This window comes from Brachycentrus maculatus, unplaced genomic scaffold (assembly GCF_059751285.1).
Source record: "Brachycentrus maculatus isolate JH-2025_06_01 unplaced genomic scaffold, ASM5975128v1 h1tg000131l, whole genome shotgun sequence".
Taxonomy (NCBI): Eukaryota; Metazoa; Arthropoda; class Insecta; order Trichoptera; family Brachycentridae; genus Brachycentrus; species Brachycentrus maculatus.
In genome coordinates, this window is record NW_028280884.1 from 1,459,776 (window position 1) to 1,479,684 (window position 19,909).

A 19,909-nucleotide genomic window follows, 5' to 3' on the forward strand; every position below is an offset into this window, starting at 1 on the left:
CCAGTGGGTAAGAGTGACACACGATGCGTGCTTTGATTTATTTATGTTACGATCTTATTTGTTTATATTACAATATATTTCAAGAATAATGTGACACGAGTGTATTATAGAGTACCAAAAAGGCACAATGAATCCCATTGAACGTTTTTGTTTAGGAAAATAAATCGTTTCTTAACTAAATACATGATAAAAGTAATCATTTAAAAAACGGCGAAATACCGCCGCGCACGGGCGTCTCTCAGGAACAAAGTGAACGCGGTTAAAATTTAAAAAATGGCGTCGATTTGATAACGCCAAAGTTATCACAAATAACTGAAAAATAGGTACAAATAACGTAGAACAGGGCTACTTGAACATTGATGTGTTACTTGAGCCCAGTACAAAAGAAAATATTCATATCTGTATTTGGTCTACAATAATGAACGTATCGACATGATTCATTGTTTCCCTGACAGGTGACACTTATTGTCACGATATATTCATTATTGTAGACCAAATTCATTCATTCAAGCCCTTATCCGCACCCCAATGGTGCATAGGGCACTACATAATACAAATCTTGATCGTTAACACATGAAGGAAAGGTGATCAACCTTCCACTTCAGGTACCAGTCCAGGGTAATATGAAATAAATATTAGAATGAAAAAATCACTTATATTTATTTGACCCCCCTGGGAATCGAACCCGGGACCTCCAGAACGGTAGCCGAGCGTGCTGACCATTACACTACGGAGGCGGACAAATACAGGTTTAAATTTTTTTTTGTACTGGGCTCAAGTAACACATCAAAGTTCAAGTAGCCCCGTTCTACGGTATAAAATGTGATGATGAAGCATTAATTTTATTTCCAAAATTTTAGTGGTACGGTTGTCAATCAATCATGGTCAATAATGAATGTGAAACAGTGTATAAAGTGATCACTTTAACCAGCCATTTCAGCTAAAAATAAGAAAAACATGACAAACCAGCATTCTGCCAATAAAGAAGAAGAAACTGATCAAATTGCCCACTTTTGTAGCTTAGTGGTCGTCACATCCGACCAACGTGCGCCGGATCGCAGATTCAATCCCCGGACAGGTCGACAAATAAAAAAAATTGCATGTCTCCGAAAAAAACTACACGACTACCCTGGACTGGCATCTAAAGCGTAAGACGTTGGCATCTCATAATTTACAGTCGAGATAATAACAAATGCAGTGCCCTAAGCACCGAACGCAAAGACAAAAAAAATTATGATTATAAATTAGCTACCATAAGCTGCCATAAAAATACAAAATATATATATATATATATATATATATATATATATATATATATATATATATATATATATATATATATTTATGTAAATATATATATATATATATATATATATATATATATATATATATATATATATATATATATATATATATATATATATATATATATATATATATATATATATATATTTATATATGTATATATTTATATATGTATATATGTATATATGTGTATATATATATATATATATATATATAATATATATATATATATATATATATATATATATATATATATATATATATATATATATATATATATATATATATATATATATATATATATATATATATATATATATATATATATATGATTTTTATACATATACCATCTTGTTCAAAACCCTCACTGACCAATACAAAAAAAATATCGCTCACTCTTTTCAAGAACGTAATAAATAAAAAAAACTTGATTTTTCAGGAGAACGTTTTTAAAGTTTAAAAATATATAACAATGTATTAAAAATAAATATCAAGCCACTTATTGAACTTTTTACTGTGCAACAGATCTTTTTAGGTTAAACCTGAAGGTTTTTTTCCATTTGAAAAATATTTAGTATGTTTAAAAAAAATTATTTAACAATACCGTTTCTTCAAAATGCAAAAACAACACTTTCTGCCCTGTAGCGGGTAAATATTAAGTTAAAAATATGCAGCCTTTGCTGGGATATTTTCTGAGCATTTCGAAAACATGCACAACTGAAAATTGACGATTTTTAATTTATGACGTTCTTGAAAGGAGTGAGCAATATATAAAAATTTCCAATATGCAATTTTTGATAAAATTCCCAACACAATTTCCCATAATCTAATATGTCAACTTTACATATTTAAATTGTTTCCTTATTTATATATAATAAACATATATATTCTATAAAATGGTAACAACGTTTTCACTGCTCGTGTGAGATTTTAAATCATTTTCAATTCCCATATAATTTTCTGCCTCTGTAGTGTAATGGTCAGCACGCTCGGCTACCGTTCTGGAGGTCCCGGGTTTGATTCCCAGGGGGGTCAAATAAATATAAGTGATTTTTTCACCGTAATATTTATTCAATATTACCCTGGACTGGTACCTGAAGCGGAGGGCTGATCACCTTTCCTTCGTGTGTAAACGATTAAGATAACACTGTGTTCATATGAAGCAGTGCCCTATGCACCATTGGGGTGCTGATAAGGGTTTTATTATTATGATTATATAATTTACAGCGTATTTCAATAATTTACTAGATTTCAAATTTGTAAATTGAACACACAAGATTGCGTTTAAAAATACACTTGGGTCTGTTTTTATGCGGATCTTTTTTATGCAATTTTGAAGTAATGCGATTTTCAAATGTAATGGAACCTATACCTTATTTTTGTATGCAGTTCAAGTCTTTTTGTGTGAATTCGCATTGAAAATTTTATAATTTACAGGTTATAACCGTTGAATGAGACCGCATCGGAAAATCAGTTATCAATGGCACAAAGTTAAGATAAAATCTTACATTATACATCGTATTAATACATCGTATTCAAGAGGTAATTTTTTGGAAAAAACAGAAAAAGTATAACATCTTCATAAATATGTGTATGCTGACTGATAATAATAAATTGTTGGATTAAAAGAAACATATCGCTCACTCCTTTCAAGAACGTCATAAATCAAAAAACTTGATTTTTCAGGAGAATGTTTTTAAAGTTTAAAAATATAACACAATGTATTAAAAATAAATATAAAGCCACTTATTGAACTTTTCACTGCGCAACAGATCTTTTTAGGTAAAACCTTAAGGTTTTTTCTCCTTTTGAAAAATATTTTGTATACTTAAAAAAATAATTAAACAATACATTTTTTTTTAAATGCAAAAACAACACTTTCTGCCCTGTAACGGGTAAATATTAAGTTTAAAATATGCCTCTTTTGCTACATATACTACTATACTACGTATGCTACTATAAAGTACATTTTCTGGGCATTCCGAAAACAGCCCCAACTGAAAATTGACGATTTTTGATTTATGACATTCTTCGAAAGGAGTGGGCGATATGTTTACTGTGTTTTTATTTTTGTGATTTTTTTAATGAACATTTTTATGCGATTTTTGGTACATTCTATCATATTGATTTGAAGTCAAGCGGTTTTTAAAAATAATGGAACCTATCCCCCAGTTTTGTATGCAGTTCAAGTCTTTTTTTATGTGAATTATTTTTATGCGACTCCCCATGGAACGTATCCGTCGCATAGAGACCCAAGTGTACACTCGAATAAGGAACACAGATGGAAAATTTTCCAAGGCTTTACTGTATTTTAAACTTGAAATGGAACATTCCGTTTCAACATTTTATATGTTACGATGTTTAAAATTGATTGAATGTAATTTAAAAGTAATGATTACGTAACAGCCTTCTTATTTGCAGTATATTTTAAATATGAAATGGATAAAATTCCAATCATTTACTGCATTTTAAATTTGAAATGCGACACTCACTCAAAACCTCTAAACTTTTATGACGTTGAAAATTAAAAATCTAATTTAAAAGTAATGAAAACGCAACAGCATTCTTATTTGAAGTTTCTTTTTAATATGAAATGGATTGCATATTCAAAAAAATAAACTTCCAATCATTTACTGCATTTTAAATTTGAAATGAGATACTCATTCAAAACCTTTAATATTTCATGACGTTTCAAATTGATAAATCTAATTTAAAAGTAATGAAAATGCAACTCTCAATTGTAGCGTATTTTAAATATGAAACGGATAAACTGCCAACCATTCACTGCATTTTAAATTTGAAATGCGACTACTCAAAACCCTGGAAATTTTACGACACTTCAAATTGAAAGGCTTTACTGTATTTGAAATTTGGAATGGAACATTCCGTTAAAACATTTGCTGTATTTTAAATTTCAAAGCTTTCAACAACACACGACATTCCAAATTGAAACAAAGTATTTGGCTTACGATTTAAAATCGTTTTCAAAACTCCCATTCATTTGCTGTATTGTGATATTGAAATTTATAACTTTGAACACCTTTTTGCTTGTTAAGGAATTAATCACAACTTACTTTAAAAAACGGGTTCGATTCCCGGTGGGGGTCAAATAAATATAAGTGATTTTTCACTGTAATATCTATTCAATATTACCCTGGACTGGTACCTGAAGCGGAGGGCTGATCCCCTTTCCTTCATGTGTAAACGATCAAGATAACACTGCGTTTATATGAAGCAGTGCCCTATGCACCATTGGGGTGCGGATAAGGGTTTTATTATTTTTTATTATTATTTAGTTTAAAAAAATTGCTTTGCAAGAGAAGGTCTGTCAGGAAGCTTAGATGCTTCTGTATCAGATCTGGGAACGCGGTGGGACAGCTTTCAACGTTAGGGAATTGTGTAATGACTTTCGGAGCAGCCTTTTGAAATTTTACCATCTGTTTACAGTGACCATTGTAGATATGATATACGTTTACATCTTCTACACGGCTCGAGTGACTCGCAGACCGTTCCGGGCGATCCGGGAGCCGCTCACCACACCTCGCACTTGTTGGGCGGGTTCATCTTGGAGCCCAGCGGGCAGTTGAACTCCCTGGAGAAGTCCGGGAGGTTGGAGAGGGACCCGATGACCCGGAATCGGGCGATGGAATGGTCGTCCTTCTCCATCATCAGGACGGTGGCCTCTTTGGTCATCGAAGAGCACCACACCTGGAAAGGTGAGAGAAATTATACGACAATATTTTGAGTGTGTTTAAATTTGTATTCACATCAGCAGGCTTATCTTGATCATGGATTCCTAAGACCATTTTCACTTAGTAGGATTTACATCGGCCTATTTATCCCGGTAGGTCCCGGGTTCGATTCCCAGGGGAGGTCAAATAAATTTAAGTGATTTTTTCACTGTAATATTTATTCAATATTACCCTGGACTGGTACCTGCAGCCTGTAATTGCTCCAGTTCTCAGTTTATAACACTTACAAAGATCACCTCTTCAAACCCTTATCCACACCCCAATGGTGCATAAGGCACTGCATTATATAAACGTAGTGTTATCTTGATCGCTAACATATGAAGGAAAGGTGATCCAGCCCTCTGCTGCAGGCATCAGGTAATTTCATTTTTTTTCATTCAAACCCTTATCCGCACCCCAATGGTGCATAGGGCACTGCATCATATAAACGCAGTGTTATCTTGATCATTAACATGAAGGAAAGGTGATCAGCCATTCGCTTCAGATACCAGTCCAGGGTAATATTGAATAAATATTAGAGTGAAAAAATCACTTATATTTATTTGACCCTCCCTGGGAATCGAACCCGGGACCTCCAGCACGGTAGCCGAGCGTGCTGACCATTACACTACGGAGGCGGACAAAACAACAAACAAATCAACACAATAGTTTATGTAAACAATGACTTGAGAATTTATTTTTTAAATTGTATAAGTACAACGAGTCAACATCCCAAGAGCGACATGCGGAGGCACAAACAGATCCCTAGGATCTACAAAAAGAAGAAGAAGAAGAAGTGTAAGTACAAATTCAGGTAAGTCGAGGACTTACTGCAGTGGTTAATTTATTTTACAAAATGCAGTTCCGCCAAGAAACATCAGTAATTTTAAAAACTTAAACCTTGTAATAGATAACATGAATCTTTTCAGTGTTAAATTATGATGTAGCTACCTGCGCAAACGATATGAAGAAGAGCTGACGATGGGTGTAGTTCATGCCGGGCAGGGTCTCGTTCTTGGGAGCAGTCTTGGCGTACTCCAGGTAGGCGTGGAAGGCCGACTTCAGCCCGCCGTTGTCCGCTATGTTCTCGCCTGTAACACCCACACACACGGTCACCCAACGACACGACTTAGGACGGGCTTCCGCGGCCAAGATGTCATCCCAGATTTAAAAAATCTAACACATACCTCCTTTAGTCTAAAGAATTTTGATTATTATTTTTATTTAAACATATTACATACCGTAGAACGGGGCTACTTGAACTTTGATGTATTACTTGAGCCCAGTACAAAAAAATATTTAGATCGTGGTATCGATCGAAGTAACTTGACAATAAGTGTAACCTGTCAGGGAAACAACGAATCATGTCGATACGTTCATTATTGTAGACCAAATACAGGTCTAAATCTTTTTTTTGTACTGGGCACAAGTAACACATCAAAGTTCAAGTAGCCCCGTTCTACAGTACATAAGTCACATATATAATATTTCAAAGTTGTCACAGACTGTGTGCCAAAAGTATGTGGGGCATTATCAAAGGTGTCACAGATTGTGTTTCAAATGAGCGGTGAGAATTATCAAAGTTGTCACAGACTGTGTGCCAAAAGTGTGTTGGGCATTATCAAAGGTGTCACAGACTGTGTGCCAAATAAGGGGTGGGTATTATCTAAGGTGTCAAAGACTGCAGGCCAAGCGTGCGGGGCATTATCAAATGTGTCACAGACTGTGTTCCAAATGAGCGGTGAGAATTATCAAAGTTGTCACAGAATGTACGCCAAAAGCGTGTGGGGCATTATCAAAGGTGTCACATACTGTGTGCCAAATAAAGGATGAGTATTATCAAAGGTGTCACAGACTGTGTGCCAAAAGCGTGTGGGGCATCATCAAAAGTGTCACAGACTGTGTTCCAAATGAGCAGTGAGGATTATCAAAGGTGTCATGGACTCACCCAAGGACTGTTTCCCATTAATTTTGGCACCGTCTTGAGAATAATTGGAGTACTGGTCCTTGAAGCAATCCGTCCGCAGCTTGAACTGGTCTATGGTCTCGTTGTTCCACCACCTATTCAAGTTTCCAAATCTGCAAAAGAAATCAATAAAATTCGTGATCTTCAGATTTATTTCAATAATGGCACAGAGTGTTTATAAATTATTTATTCATTTAATTTTATTCTTTTTATTGATACATACGCCTGAAAGACCGCAAGAAAAATCAGGGATCTGTTCTTTTATTTATCCTTGTGATGTTACAAATTATTAGTCAGATATTTCAACAGATGTCATAAGGCCAAGGATTGACGTATTATTTTATCCAAAGTTCCACACCATGAAAAAATCCCTCCAAGTTGAACTGAGGTTCGAAACTTGGACCTAAGTGAAAACACAAACGCTTATGTCAGCCGCGTGTGGGGAATATTTTGTAAAAACACATACGGTTATGCGAGCCGCGTGGATAGAGTTAAATGCACAATAAAAGGAAATTTTGTCCTAGCAGTGAGTGGAATTACTACTTATGTGTAAAGATACTATAATTTCAAGTAATTAATGAGTGAGTTTTGTCCGCCTCCGTAGTGTAATGGTCAGCACGCTCGGCTGTCGTACTGGAGGTCCCGGGTTCGATTCCCAGTGAGAGTCAATTAAATACAAATAATTTTTTTCACTCTAATATTTATTCAATATTACCCTGGACTGGTGCCTGAAGCGGAGGGCTGATCACCTTTCCCTCATGTGTTAACTATCAAGATAGCACTACGTTTATATGATGCAGTGCCCTATGCACCATTGGGTGCGAATTTTTTTTGAATGAAAATGTGATAAAAAAAATTAATAAATAAAATGTGAAAATCAATGAAATATATACTGAGGGTCGGGCGGCAGACTGTCTGAGTTTAATTATGGTCGGGGTTGATGAACAAAACCGCCCGACAACAATGTGTTGAGATAACCAGTGGATGTGGAGAGGGATCAAGTCAGGTTGGGTCGGGTCCGAGTGCCTCACCTGTCGTACTCCCGGCCTTGGTCGTCGAAGGCGTGCGTGAGCTCGTGTCCCATGACCACGCCCATGGCTCCGTAGTTGATGCTCTTGGGGTTCCTGCCGTCGTAGAACGGCAGCTGCAGTATGCCCGCCGGGAACACTATCTGGTTCTTGGTGGGCGTGTAGTAGGCGTTCACGGTGGTGGGCGTCATGCCTGCATAATTAATAGAGAAAGAATGAGGTTGGTAAAAGAAGCATATGTCCGCCTCCGTGGTGTAATGGTCAGCGTGTTTAGCTGCCGTGCTGGAGGTCCCGGGTTCGATTCCCAGGGAGGGTGAAAATAAATATTAGTGATTTTACACTGCAATATTTATTTAATATTACCCTGGACTGGTTTCTGAAGCGCAAGAGTGATCACCTTGCCTTCATGCAAGTAATGATCAAGGTAACAGTGCGTCAATTCGATGCAGTGCCCTATGCACCATTGGGTGCGGATAAGGGTTATAAGTATAAGTAAGTAAGTAATAGAAGCATAGGAAGACCGAGGAAACCTTTTTAATTTTGGTAGCTCCGTAGAAAATTTGTGAAATACAGTGAAACCTCTATCTATCGTTCCTCGAATAATCGTTTTCCCGGATGTGTGGTTTATTTCTTCTACCCCGGATTCATTTCATACTAAACTAAACCGCATCGATCGTTTCTCTATCACCATTTATCGCATTTATCGTTCGAATTAAGCTGCATATTTGATACATTTTGTCTGTTTTTTTTACATTATTTCCAATTTTCTTATATTCAACGGCAACGTATGGGATAAAAACTATGGAAAGCTTGTGTAACCGACAGCAGGAGAGGTCCATATTGATGAAAAGGAGCCGCTGCCTGTACCTGCATTTCCAGAAGCGTGCACACTCTTTGAAAGAAAACTTTCTACAACGCACATTCAATAACGGATGCTGAAAAAAATACTATTTGCAAAGCCGAAAATATACTATTGACTTAGGAAAATAAAACAGTTAACCTTTTAAACGCGTTAACTTTGTTCCTAAGAGACGCTCGTGCGCGGCTGTATTTCGCCGTTTTTTAAATGATTACTTTTATCATGTATTTAGTTATGAAACGATTTATTTTCCTAAACAAAATCGTTCAATGGGATTCATTGTGCCTTTTTGGTACTCTATAATACACGTGTGTCACATTATTCTTGAAATATATCGTAATATAAACAAATTAGATCGTAACATAAATAAATCAAAGCGCGCATCGTGTGTCACTCTTACCCACTGGCGATGCGTAGCGTCGAGAGTGAGACAGATATAGGGCATGATTATGGCGCGGACTAATTACCGTCCGCAAGAAAAATCAGGGATCTGTTGTTTTATTTATCCTTGTGATGTTACAAATTATTAGTCAGATATTTCAACAGATGTCATAAGGCCGAGGATTGACGTATTATTTTATCCAAAGTTCCACACCATGAAAAAATCCCTCCAAGTTGAACTGAGTTTCAAAACTTGGAGCAAAGTGAAAACACAAACGCTTATGTCAGCCGCGTGTGGGGCATGTCTTGTTAAAACACATACGCTTATGCGAGCCGCGCGGATCCGGTTAAAAAACAAAAGTATTTTCTTAAATTCTATTCAGGTTTGTATATTTTTTTTTTAAATAAATACACTTGCATCTGAAACATGTATTCTTCTTAGAATTTTAGCCTACGAATGGTTATGCAGATTGGGAGGACGGTATCTTTACTCGGTCGTATCTATTTGCGTATTGACCTCTTAATCCCACATTCATTGTTTTCCCGCATTCATAGTTTATTTTAATAGGTCCCTTTAAAAACGATAGATAGAGGTTTCACTGTATATAGATTGTGGTTCTATGTATTGCTCTTCAAGAGCACCCAGGCCGGGGAAGACCACCTGGAAGACCTCCCCAAGCGATTGCGTGACAGCTAATGACAGATAATTCTCTATTTCATAATAATTTTTCTAAAGATAGACAAATCTTGTAAACATAAATGTTACCGGGAGAATTTAGCATTTTTTCTAAAATCGGCTTACATGGATCTGGCGGGTTTTGAAAGTAGGCGACAGAATTGGAGAAAATTCAGATTTGGACACACTCAAAATGTTGTTAACCCATCGGCCTATCAGCCGCCAACCGTTGGCGGTAGGCATATTGTTACATTTGCAAATCAGCCGCCGTTTAAGCCACGCCCTTATTCGTGGTAGTTCATATTATAAAGATACTTTAGTGTGATATCTACAAATCAGTAAAGAAAGCTTTTTGTAATGCATTATTTCTTATAATTTTCATACTAATTTACTGACGACACTTGACCAAAGATGTCCCTGTAAGGATAGAATTATCCTTTTGATTGGAATATCAACTAAAATCAGTGAGAAATCAAAACTTTACATCCCAGGAGTAATGTTTTATTGAGTTATTTTTTCAAGTTTTCATGTTAGTTTATCACATTTCTGATCTAGACACACGATAAAATACGTGCATAATAGTTATATGTACCATATTTATTGGTAAAACAGTAAAAGTTATAATTTTACGAGATAGTTTATTATTATAACTCGGTTGAATTTGAACGCCGTTGACGCCACAGCCACGCGGGCGGTGTCATTGGTCAGCTGTTAGACCTAAACCGCGCACCAGACATCAAATGTTTAGTGCGCGGTACCTTTTTCTGCATTAAAGATTATTTCTATGTTTGTTCTCGTTTTATCAGGTGCAAAATATTAGCGCCTCATTGTTTGACAACCCATATCACCTCCCCTCCGGGCGGGGCAACTTTCTTACTTGCGGGGATACATTCAGTGTCTTTATATACATGTTTTGAAAAAAAATTGATATGCGGATAGATTAAAAAATCTCATCCATGAATTCTTTTGTCTTCCTCTAGATGTCTTTCGAGGAAGACCCATGGTGATCTACAATACACAATTTTTACTCACCCCATCTAGTTTTGTTGACGGGCTCGTCCAGCTTCTCCAAGTTCTTCTTGAGGGTGTGGCAGTTCACCTCTATGTTGTTCTGGAAGTACTCGTTGGGCTTCACCTTCAGGTCGGAGTACTGCTTGTCCAGCTCCTGCGCGTTCAGTATGTAGTCCGGGAATCCTGGAAGAAGAGGCCAGTGTGCATGGACATGGTAGTGAGAGATAACGAGGATTCTCATCCCAGTGCTGGATTTATGTACAAGCTAAATAAGCTGTTTTTAGTCCGCCTCCGCGGTGTAATGGTCGGCACGCTCGGCTACCGTTCTGGAGGTCCCGGGTTCGATTCCCAGGGGGGATCAAATAAATATAAGTGATTTTTTCACTCCAATATTTATTCAATATCGCCCTGGACTGGTGCCTGAAGCGGAGGGCTGATTGCCTTTCCTTCAAGTGTTAACGATCAAGATAACACTGTGTTTATGTGATTATTATTTTTGTCCGCCTCCATAGTGTAATGGTCAGCACGCTCGGCTACCGTTCTGGAGGCACCGGGTTCGATTCCCAGGGAGGGTTTAATAAGTGTAAGTATTTTTTATTTCTAATATTTATTTAATATTACCCTGGACTGGTACCTGAAGCGGAGGGCTGATCACCTTTCCTTCATGTGTTAACGACCAAGATAACACTGCGTTTATATGATGCAATGCCCTATGTATCAGACACTGGATTATCTACCCTACGGATGAGATGTCAGTATTAAAGTTGTCCCAGGTTGATATGAAACATCTATCGTTCCGTTTTATACTAAAGAAGATGGAAGTCTGAGCATCCCAGGGCTTAGGACCTGGCATTATTTCCAAATGTATCGAAAACCGTACCGGCATGTGAAAGGAGCCACGACCATTGCATACATACTTCTTCTTCAAACCCTTATCCGCACCTGGTGGTGCATAGGGCACTGCATCATATAAATGCAGTGTTATCTTGATCGTCAACACATGAAGGAGAGGTGATCAGCCCTCCGCTTCAGGTACCAGTCCAGGGTGATATTGAAAAAAAATGCAAGAGTGAAAAAAATTACTTGACCTTGACTTTATTTGACCCCCCCTGGGAATCGAACCCAGGACCTTCAGTACGGCAGCCGAGCGTGCTGACCATTACACTACGGAGGCATGCAAATATAGGTTTCAAGAATTAATGCAATTTGGATGTTCAATAATGGGCAGAATGGTGACAGTAAATATTGAACACTTTGGCCAGCCAAATGCCGGGTCATAAACTCTGTGATGCTATAATGATGGGATTTGGACCAAACGAAGAGTGGCAGGAGTCTGGTGTCCTACCGATCATGTCGGTGATGGCGTCCGCCTTGAGCAGCGCCTGCTCGCGCGTCTCCCGGTCCATCCAGGTGAGCGTGCGCAGGTTCTTCTTGAAGGCCTCCCGCAGCCCCTCTATCATGGTCTCCCCCTGCGGCTTGGCCTCTCCGTGGAACGACTCGCGGACGAACATGGCGCCCACCGCGAACCCTGCAACACCAATGCACAAATGAAAACTAGCTAACCATCAAGCCGCTTACTATATGGGAGAGTTCGGAATTTGTAATTTATAGAGTTCGGAAGATATAGGAAAGGAATGTAAGGCTGAACGAGGAATAATCTAAAAGATTAGGAAGAGTTCTTTACGGTGGTATGGACATGTGGAGCGAATGGATAACGAGAGAATGACTAAGAAAATATATGTGGCGAATGTGACCGCTCACATTCGCCACGGAAACAGAACAAGGACGACCGAAAAAGACTTGGCACGATCAGATCAATCAGAACCTAAAATCTGGCGGTGTCAAAAGTCTGCGTAATCGGAGGGCATGTATAACTAGATGTATTGATGTGAAGGAGGCGAAGAGTGTAAGTCAGGACAGAAGAGTGTGACGTTCCATCCTCTCTGCCTACCCCTGCGGAGTATAAGGGTTAGAAGAATTTTGTAGAATCCATGATTTCACAAAGTCCGCGATCTTACAGAGTCAACAGTTTAAAATAGTTCACAATTAGATACAGTCCATGATTAAAAGACTTCATGATTTGAAAGGATCCAAGGTTTTATAGAGTTTATAATTTAGTAGAACCCATGGAATCCATAGATTTGCAGAGTACATGATTTTATACAATTTACAGTTTAATAGAGCCGTGATTTAAAAGTCATTTATAGAGTTTATGACTTTTTAGAGTACATGGTTTCAAAGAGTCTATGATTTCAAAGAGTCCGTGATTTCAAAGAATCCATCGTTTCAAAGAGTCTATGATTTCAAAGAATCCATGATTTCAAAAGGTCCATGGTTTCAAAGAGTCTATGGTTTCAAAGAGTCCATGGTTTTTATAGTCTATGGTGTTATAGAATCCATGGTCTCCCATACTATAAGTCCTTGTCGCAACTCTAATGAAGAGGACTATATTACAGAATTGGGACTCACCGATGGCGTTGTTGGTGTCGGTGACGCAGTACCTCCACAGCTCTTCGCCGCCCTCCGAGCCGAAGACGGCCTTCCGGAGCACCTTGGCCGCGTCCCGGAAGGCCTTGCTGAGGTACGGGGACAGCGACTTGGCGGCCTGCCAGATCAGGTAGTTGTTGACGGTGCTGCGGGCATCACACAACCCCCCATTAGTGACAACGCTTCATACTTAAAAACTGAAGATGGACTTTACTGTACTATAAGAAGAATAAGGAATTCTTAGTATTTACAGGGAATTTTGTGGATGAGTATCATCGTTGAACAACAAAGACAAAAATATCGAAATCCTCTAGTACACAACTATGCTACACGATTTACCCACAACAAAGGTTTGATAGTTCCAAGAATTAACAGTAAATATGGGAGTGGAACATTTCAATATATCGTGCCAAACATTTTTAATTTGTTGCCGACGGATATTAGAGGTCAAAATAAAATATGGAACAAAGGCAAATTAAAGGAATGGGTGAATGATCAAGAGTTAATTTTATGAAAATTGTAAAATGTTTATATTCTTTAATGTATATAAGGTTAAAATTGTTAAAAACAATAAAAAATCAGGAGCCATGTGGAGTACATGGCTAAGCCAACTGAATCGCCTTTTCTTGACGACAGTTGTGACCAAGATTTGCTGCGTCCTACGCCTTATCTCTTCATTCCTCACAAAGTCAAACCACGGCACGCCTAAAATTCTCCACAGACACCTAATTCTCAAAGCTTAGTACACGGCTGCTCTGAACTCTTGTAAGGTGCCATGTTTCACAGCCGTATAAGAGAACAGGAGCGATGCAGGCATTGTATAGGCGGCATTTGGTCTTCACCGAGTATAGATCCGATCTCCAGACAGCCTTCATACTGTTAAATGCAGATCCTGTGAGTCTTAATCTCACTTACAGTTCCTTTTGAAGGTTGCCATTTTCAGTTATGTAAAAGCGGGAAGTACTTTAGCTTAAAGTCGGCTTCAGATCGCTCACTTCTTTCGAGAACGTCATAAATCAAAAATTGTCAATTTTCAGTTGTGCATGTTTTCAGAATGCCCAGAAAATGTACTATATCCCAGCAAAAGTGGCACATTTTTAACATAATATTTACCCGCTACAGGGGAGAAAGTGATGTTTTTGCATTTTGAAGAAAAGGTGTTGTTTAATTATTGTTTTAAATATACTAAATATTTTTCAAATGGAGAAAGAACCTTCAGGTTTTACCTTAAAAGATCTGCTGCACAGTAAAAAGTTCAGTAAGTGGCTTGATATTTATTTTTAATACATAGTATTATATTTTAAAACTTTAAAAACGTTCTCCTAAAAAACCAAGGTTTTTTGATTTATGACGTTCTTGAAAGGAGTGAGCGATATGTTTGAATGGAAAATAAGGTTAGGTTAGGTTAGATGGCTCACTTGTTCCCCTTCTCGGTCTCCATGTAGCCCTTGACGACCGTGTTGAGCTTCTGCATGAAGTCGGTGGCGTAGACCACCACGCGCTCCTTGTTGGTGATCTTGCGGGACACCAGGCGGAACGCGTCGTTGAAGAACTCCTGCCAGCGCAGGAACGGGGCCAGCTCTTGGAGCTCGTCCACCGACATCACCTTCAACAACCAAGTCGACTTTATACATATACCTAACTAACTAACAGGTCAGGGATGAAACACGCAAACAAGATCACAGGGTACTCGCGGAAATTCACCACAGAAGCTCTAAAGCTTGGCAAAAGAACAAATAAGGATCCTAACCAGGACCTTGACAGGACACTGCAGACTGAGGAAACACATGACAAAAATTTCACTTCATGACTCCCCAGTATGCAGATTTTGTATGGAGGATAACGAAACGCCAATCCACATTCTCTACAATTGTGACGCACTCGCTCACAAACGAAGTCACGTCCTTGGAGGACCTCTACTGGACTCCGAGAAGGTGAATCTCCTACCACCAAGACAGGTTGTGAGTTACATGACTAATGTAGGTCTTGGCAGTGAGCTGTAATACAGAGGGAGGTCACAATAGACCTAATATGGTCGCAGTGACATAAGAGATGCAAGATCCCTTTACACCAAAAAAAAAAAAACTAACTAACCATCAGGTTGCTTCACAGCAGGGGTAGGCAGAGAGAAAAGAATGCCACACCACTGACTTTGCAAATGATCTTCGCCTCTTCCATGCATTTCCTCACACATTCTTCTTCTTCCAACCCTTATCCGCACCCAATGGTGCATAGGTTACTGCATCATATAAATGCAATTTTATCTTGATTGTTACTTACATGAAGGCTAGGTGATCTCTCCTGCACTTTAGGGACCAGTCCAGGGTAATATCAAATAAATATTAGGGTGTAAAATCATTAATGTTTATATTCATCCCCTCCCTGGGACTCGAACCCGGGACCTCCAATACGGTAGTTAAACATGCTAATCATAACACTACAGAGATGGTGTAAGGGCTGGTACCGGGACCATATATATATATATCAAATAATAATAGTAATACAAAATTAGCAACATTTTGAGTGTGTCCAAATACTTGTTCACAAAATCTGGATTATCTCCAATTACAGGATTTATTTTTATATTATTTTTTTGACATCTCATCAAAGGTGAAGAAGAATATGGAAGTCTTGGCATTTACGGGGCTGACGACCGTCATGGAACACCTACGAAGACGGTATGAAATATTTGACCACACACAGACCTTGTAAAGCAGTTCCTCGTCACGCCGGTTGGCGCTGGGCACCGTGATGTTGGCTATGTCCGTCTCGAACTGGATGACGTCCAGCATCTGGCGCTTGGAGTCCGTCTCGTTCCCCCCCAGCAGCACCGAGATCTTGGTCATGAACTCCAGGTAGGCGTCGATGATCTTCTTGTGGGCCGTCTGGTTGAGGTAGTTGTCTCTGGTGAGGAGATTCAGACTCCCCTGGTCAACCTGAAGCAGAATCAAGAGTCAATGCCAGAAAGAAATAGCAAAATCGGTCGATATTTGAGAATGCAGTGCCAAAAATGAAGCCTGGGTGTAACAGACATCAATAATTAAATTGCCAGTATTCCTCTATAGCTTCGAATGCTGGACGATGTATAAAATCTACTCTAGGCAAATAGAAACTGCTGAAATATATGAAAATACAAACATTTGTGGTCTGTGTGTATTTTTTCAATTTCAATTCAATTTAATAAAAAAAATATATATACATAACAAACAATATTCAAGGCGAATATATAATAATAAAAGTAAGCAATAAGACTAAGGTGTAGAAGAATCCCGCTTCGGAAAACTCCTTCGGACACATGGAACAGATCAATATCCAATGTGATATTGTTCAACATAGCGGTAGCTCTTCCTACAGGCATAACCATCGGCAAGTTGGTCCTGTGTATAGGAATGTGAAACAATCGATGCCGACGCTGTCTTAGGTAACTATCGGGAACATACAGACCAATGCTCCGGATAATTTCAGGATTATCGATCATACCGAGCAACAATGGATAAAAATGCGTAATCAAATACACATTCCTTCTAGTCTCTAAACTATTGTAGCCAAGCATACCCTGGAGAAACTGGGTCGGGTAGAGCCAAGGATAATAGCCGTACTCTCTCATGTAGAGATACCTCAAAAACTTCTTTTGGACTTTCTCTACCATAAGAGAGTACTTAAGCTCGTGTGGCCCCCAGATCATCGAGCCACTCTCGAGTCTACTTCGCACCAAGGAGTTATAAAGAGTTCTCAGCACGCGGGTATTTTCGAAAACCCTGGCAGTACGCAGAACAAATCCTAGCATTTTCAATGCGTAACAGGCATCAATAGTAAGGTAGAGAAAAGGCAATTGAGATGGTATGGGCACACATAGGATGCAGAGAACCTGGTCATATTGTGAACCAGGCAATCACCGTGGGTCTTCCTCGAAACACATCTAGATAAAGACCAAATATAATTAAAACGTAACTTTGTTTTAAAATCACTAAAAATATTTTATTATAACATAATTATAATGTCTACCGGTTAGCTCGGAAACCGGTAGACAATGTAATTAAGTTATAATAAAATATTTATAGTGATTTTAAAACAAAGTTACATTTCAATTATAAAATGGAAAATCGCAAAGTTAGTTCTTCAAATTATTTTTTGACATCTCATCAAAGATGAAGAAGAATATGGAAGTCTGGGCATTTACGGAGCTGACGACCGTCATAGGCTGGTTTAAGTGATCACTTTACACACGTGTAACATTCACCAATTCTACCCATTATTGACAACCACACAACTCAAATTCATGGAAGTTCTATATATATGAACCAATTTAGAAACCTTGTTCTTGAATTACTAGAACTTCACTAGAGACATCTATTGGTGAGATGTAAAGAAGCTTTTTATTAAGCAGCTTTTTATTTAAATAAGAAGCTTTTTATACAAATTTTATTAAGAAGCTTTTTATTCAAATATAAATTATATAAATACCAAATAATTCATGGATGCTGCAGAAAGATTACATCATTTGAAGGCATGACCTAGGTGACGTTGTCCATGACAGAAGGACCTACAACCTGAGAACGAGGTGAGCTGACCCCAACAGTCTACAAAGATAATCAGTTGGGATGAAGCTAGGGAGAAGATCTATACTTATGTATTAGTGACCCTAGACATTTAAGTCCGCCTCCGTAGTGTAATGGTCAGCATGCTCGGCTACCGATCTGGAGGTCCCGGGTTCGATTCCCAAGGGGGGTAAAATAAATATAAGTGATTTATTCACTGTAATATTTATTCAATACTACCATGGACTGGTACCTGAAGCGGAGGCCTGATCACCTTTCCTTCATGTGTAAATGATCAAGATAACACTGTGTTTATATGACACAGTGCCCTATGCATCATTGGGGTGTGGATAAGGGTTTTATTTTTTTTTAGACATTTAAAAGCGTCGCAAATTGGTATTGTTTCAACTGTATTGGGTGGATGGCAGCATTTGTATTCTCAAACAGTATACAATGCTGGTAATCAACGTTCAAGTATTATTAAACCATATCCGCTCCCCATATGGAGCATATGGATTCCACATTCTTCTTCAAATTCTGGATTCGGACCTCACATACAAACGAAAGAGGTTCTGCTCAATAAAAAGCTTCTTTCGTCTCACCACAGATGTCTCTAGTGAAATTTTAGTGAATTCAAGCACTACGTTTCGAATTTGAACAATGTATTTATATAGAAGTTCCAAGAATTTGAGTAGTGTGGTTGTCAATCACGGGTAAAATTGATGAATGCTACACGTGTGTAAAGTGATAACTTAAACCAGACTATGACGGTCGCAAGACCCTTAAATGCCCTGGCTTCCATATTCTTCTTCATCTATAAAATATATATCTATAATAAATATGTATTATTATTATTTAACCATATCTGCTCCCTAGGTGGAGCTTATGGAGTCCACAAACTGTCTTCAGGCTTTTCTGTCGGCTGCCAGCTCCCTTGCATCCTCCCAAGTCAGATCCGCGTCCCCAAGTTCTGACGAGAACTGCCGAAGAATTGTCAGCAGTGGTCGGAAACCTGATGCCTTGTAAAGGAGGCAAGCTTGATGGCGGCTCTCGGGAGGCATACGGAGTACATGGCCGAGCCAACTGAATCGCCTTTTCTTGACGACAGTTGTGACCAAGATTTGCTGCGTCCTACGCCTTATCTCTTCATTCCTCACAAAGTCAAACCACCGCACGCCTAAAATTCTTCACACCTATTCTCAAAGCTAAGCACACGTAATAATTGAAATAACATTAATAATAATAATAAAACCCTTATCCGCACCCCAATGGTGCATAGGGCACTGCGTCATATAAACGCAGTGTTATCTTGATCGTTTACACATGAAGGAAAGGTGATCAGCCCTCCGCTTCAGGTACCAGTCCAGGGTAATATTGAATAAATATGACAGAAAAAAAACGAAAAATAATGGTTACTTATGACAAAAGAAAAATGTATGAATCCTGTATACTGCAAGTGAATACATATGCACTAGAGACCATGGCTCTGACAATACGAAATGCAGAGAAGCTCAAATACACACAGCGAATCCAAGTATGCACTGCGTCAATATGACGCAGTGCCTTATGCACCATTGGGTGCTGGTAACTGAAATAATCTAGATTACTCACGATAATGACATGTCGAGAGGAGTTCCTGTCATCTTCACCGACTGCCCAGTTGAACAGACCACCGAGATTGTATCTGGAAGTGTAAAGCAAGTCAGAGTAAAGAGAAGCATGGAGTTGGCAAAAGAAGGATGAAGGTAAACTGGATGCGGCTGGAATGGGTTCTCACAGTGCGGCGAAACCATGTATGGTAGATGTTCCAATGATGAAATGGTGTCAATGTGTCGGGTGGTGGGAGCGTGGTTAGTATCGCCGACTCTTAAGTCAGAGTTTCTCGGTTCGAACCCACTTAGCACAATTTGATACCTATTTCTTATAT

The 19,909-nt window shown here is 38.5% G+C and overlaps 1 protein-coding gene across 4 annotated transcripts in view; it reads right to left on the bottom strand.

The window, feature by feature from the left end:
- Positions 1-3,366: 3,366 nt before the first annotated feature.
- Nep3 (M13 family metallopeptidase neprilysin 3) overlaps positions 3,367-19,909 on the bottom strand; it is a 43,715-nt gene continuing 27,172 nt past the window's right edge. For 3 of the 4 annotated variants that reach the window (XM_088260268.1, XM_088260267.1, XM_088260269.1), the window contains 10 exons: positions 19,594-19,666; positions 16,150-16,380; positions 14,863-15,050; positions 13,427-13,590; positions 12,303-12,485; positions 10,979-11,140; positions 8,034-8,223; positions 6,985-7,115; positions 5,988-6,127; positions 3,367-5,013 (listed from right to left, as the gene is read on the bottom strand). In XM_088260268.1, coding sequence (XP_088116394.1) covers positions 4,837-5,013; positions 5,988-6,127; positions 6,985-7,115; positions 8,034-8,223; positions 10,979-11,140; positions 12,303-12,485; positions 13,427-13,590; positions 14,863-15,050; positions 16,150-16,380; positions 19,594-19,666 — 1,639 coding nt within the window. In that variant the 3' untranslated portion in view covers positions 3,367-4,836. The remainder of the gene's footprint in view (positions 5,014-5,987; positions 6,128-6,984; positions 7,116-8,033; positions 8,224-10,978; positions 11,141-12,302; positions 12,486-13,426; positions 13,591-14,862; positions 15,051-16,149; positions 16,381-19,593; positions 19,667-19,909) is intronic. The other variant, XR_015837563.1, reaches the window with a different exon arrangement.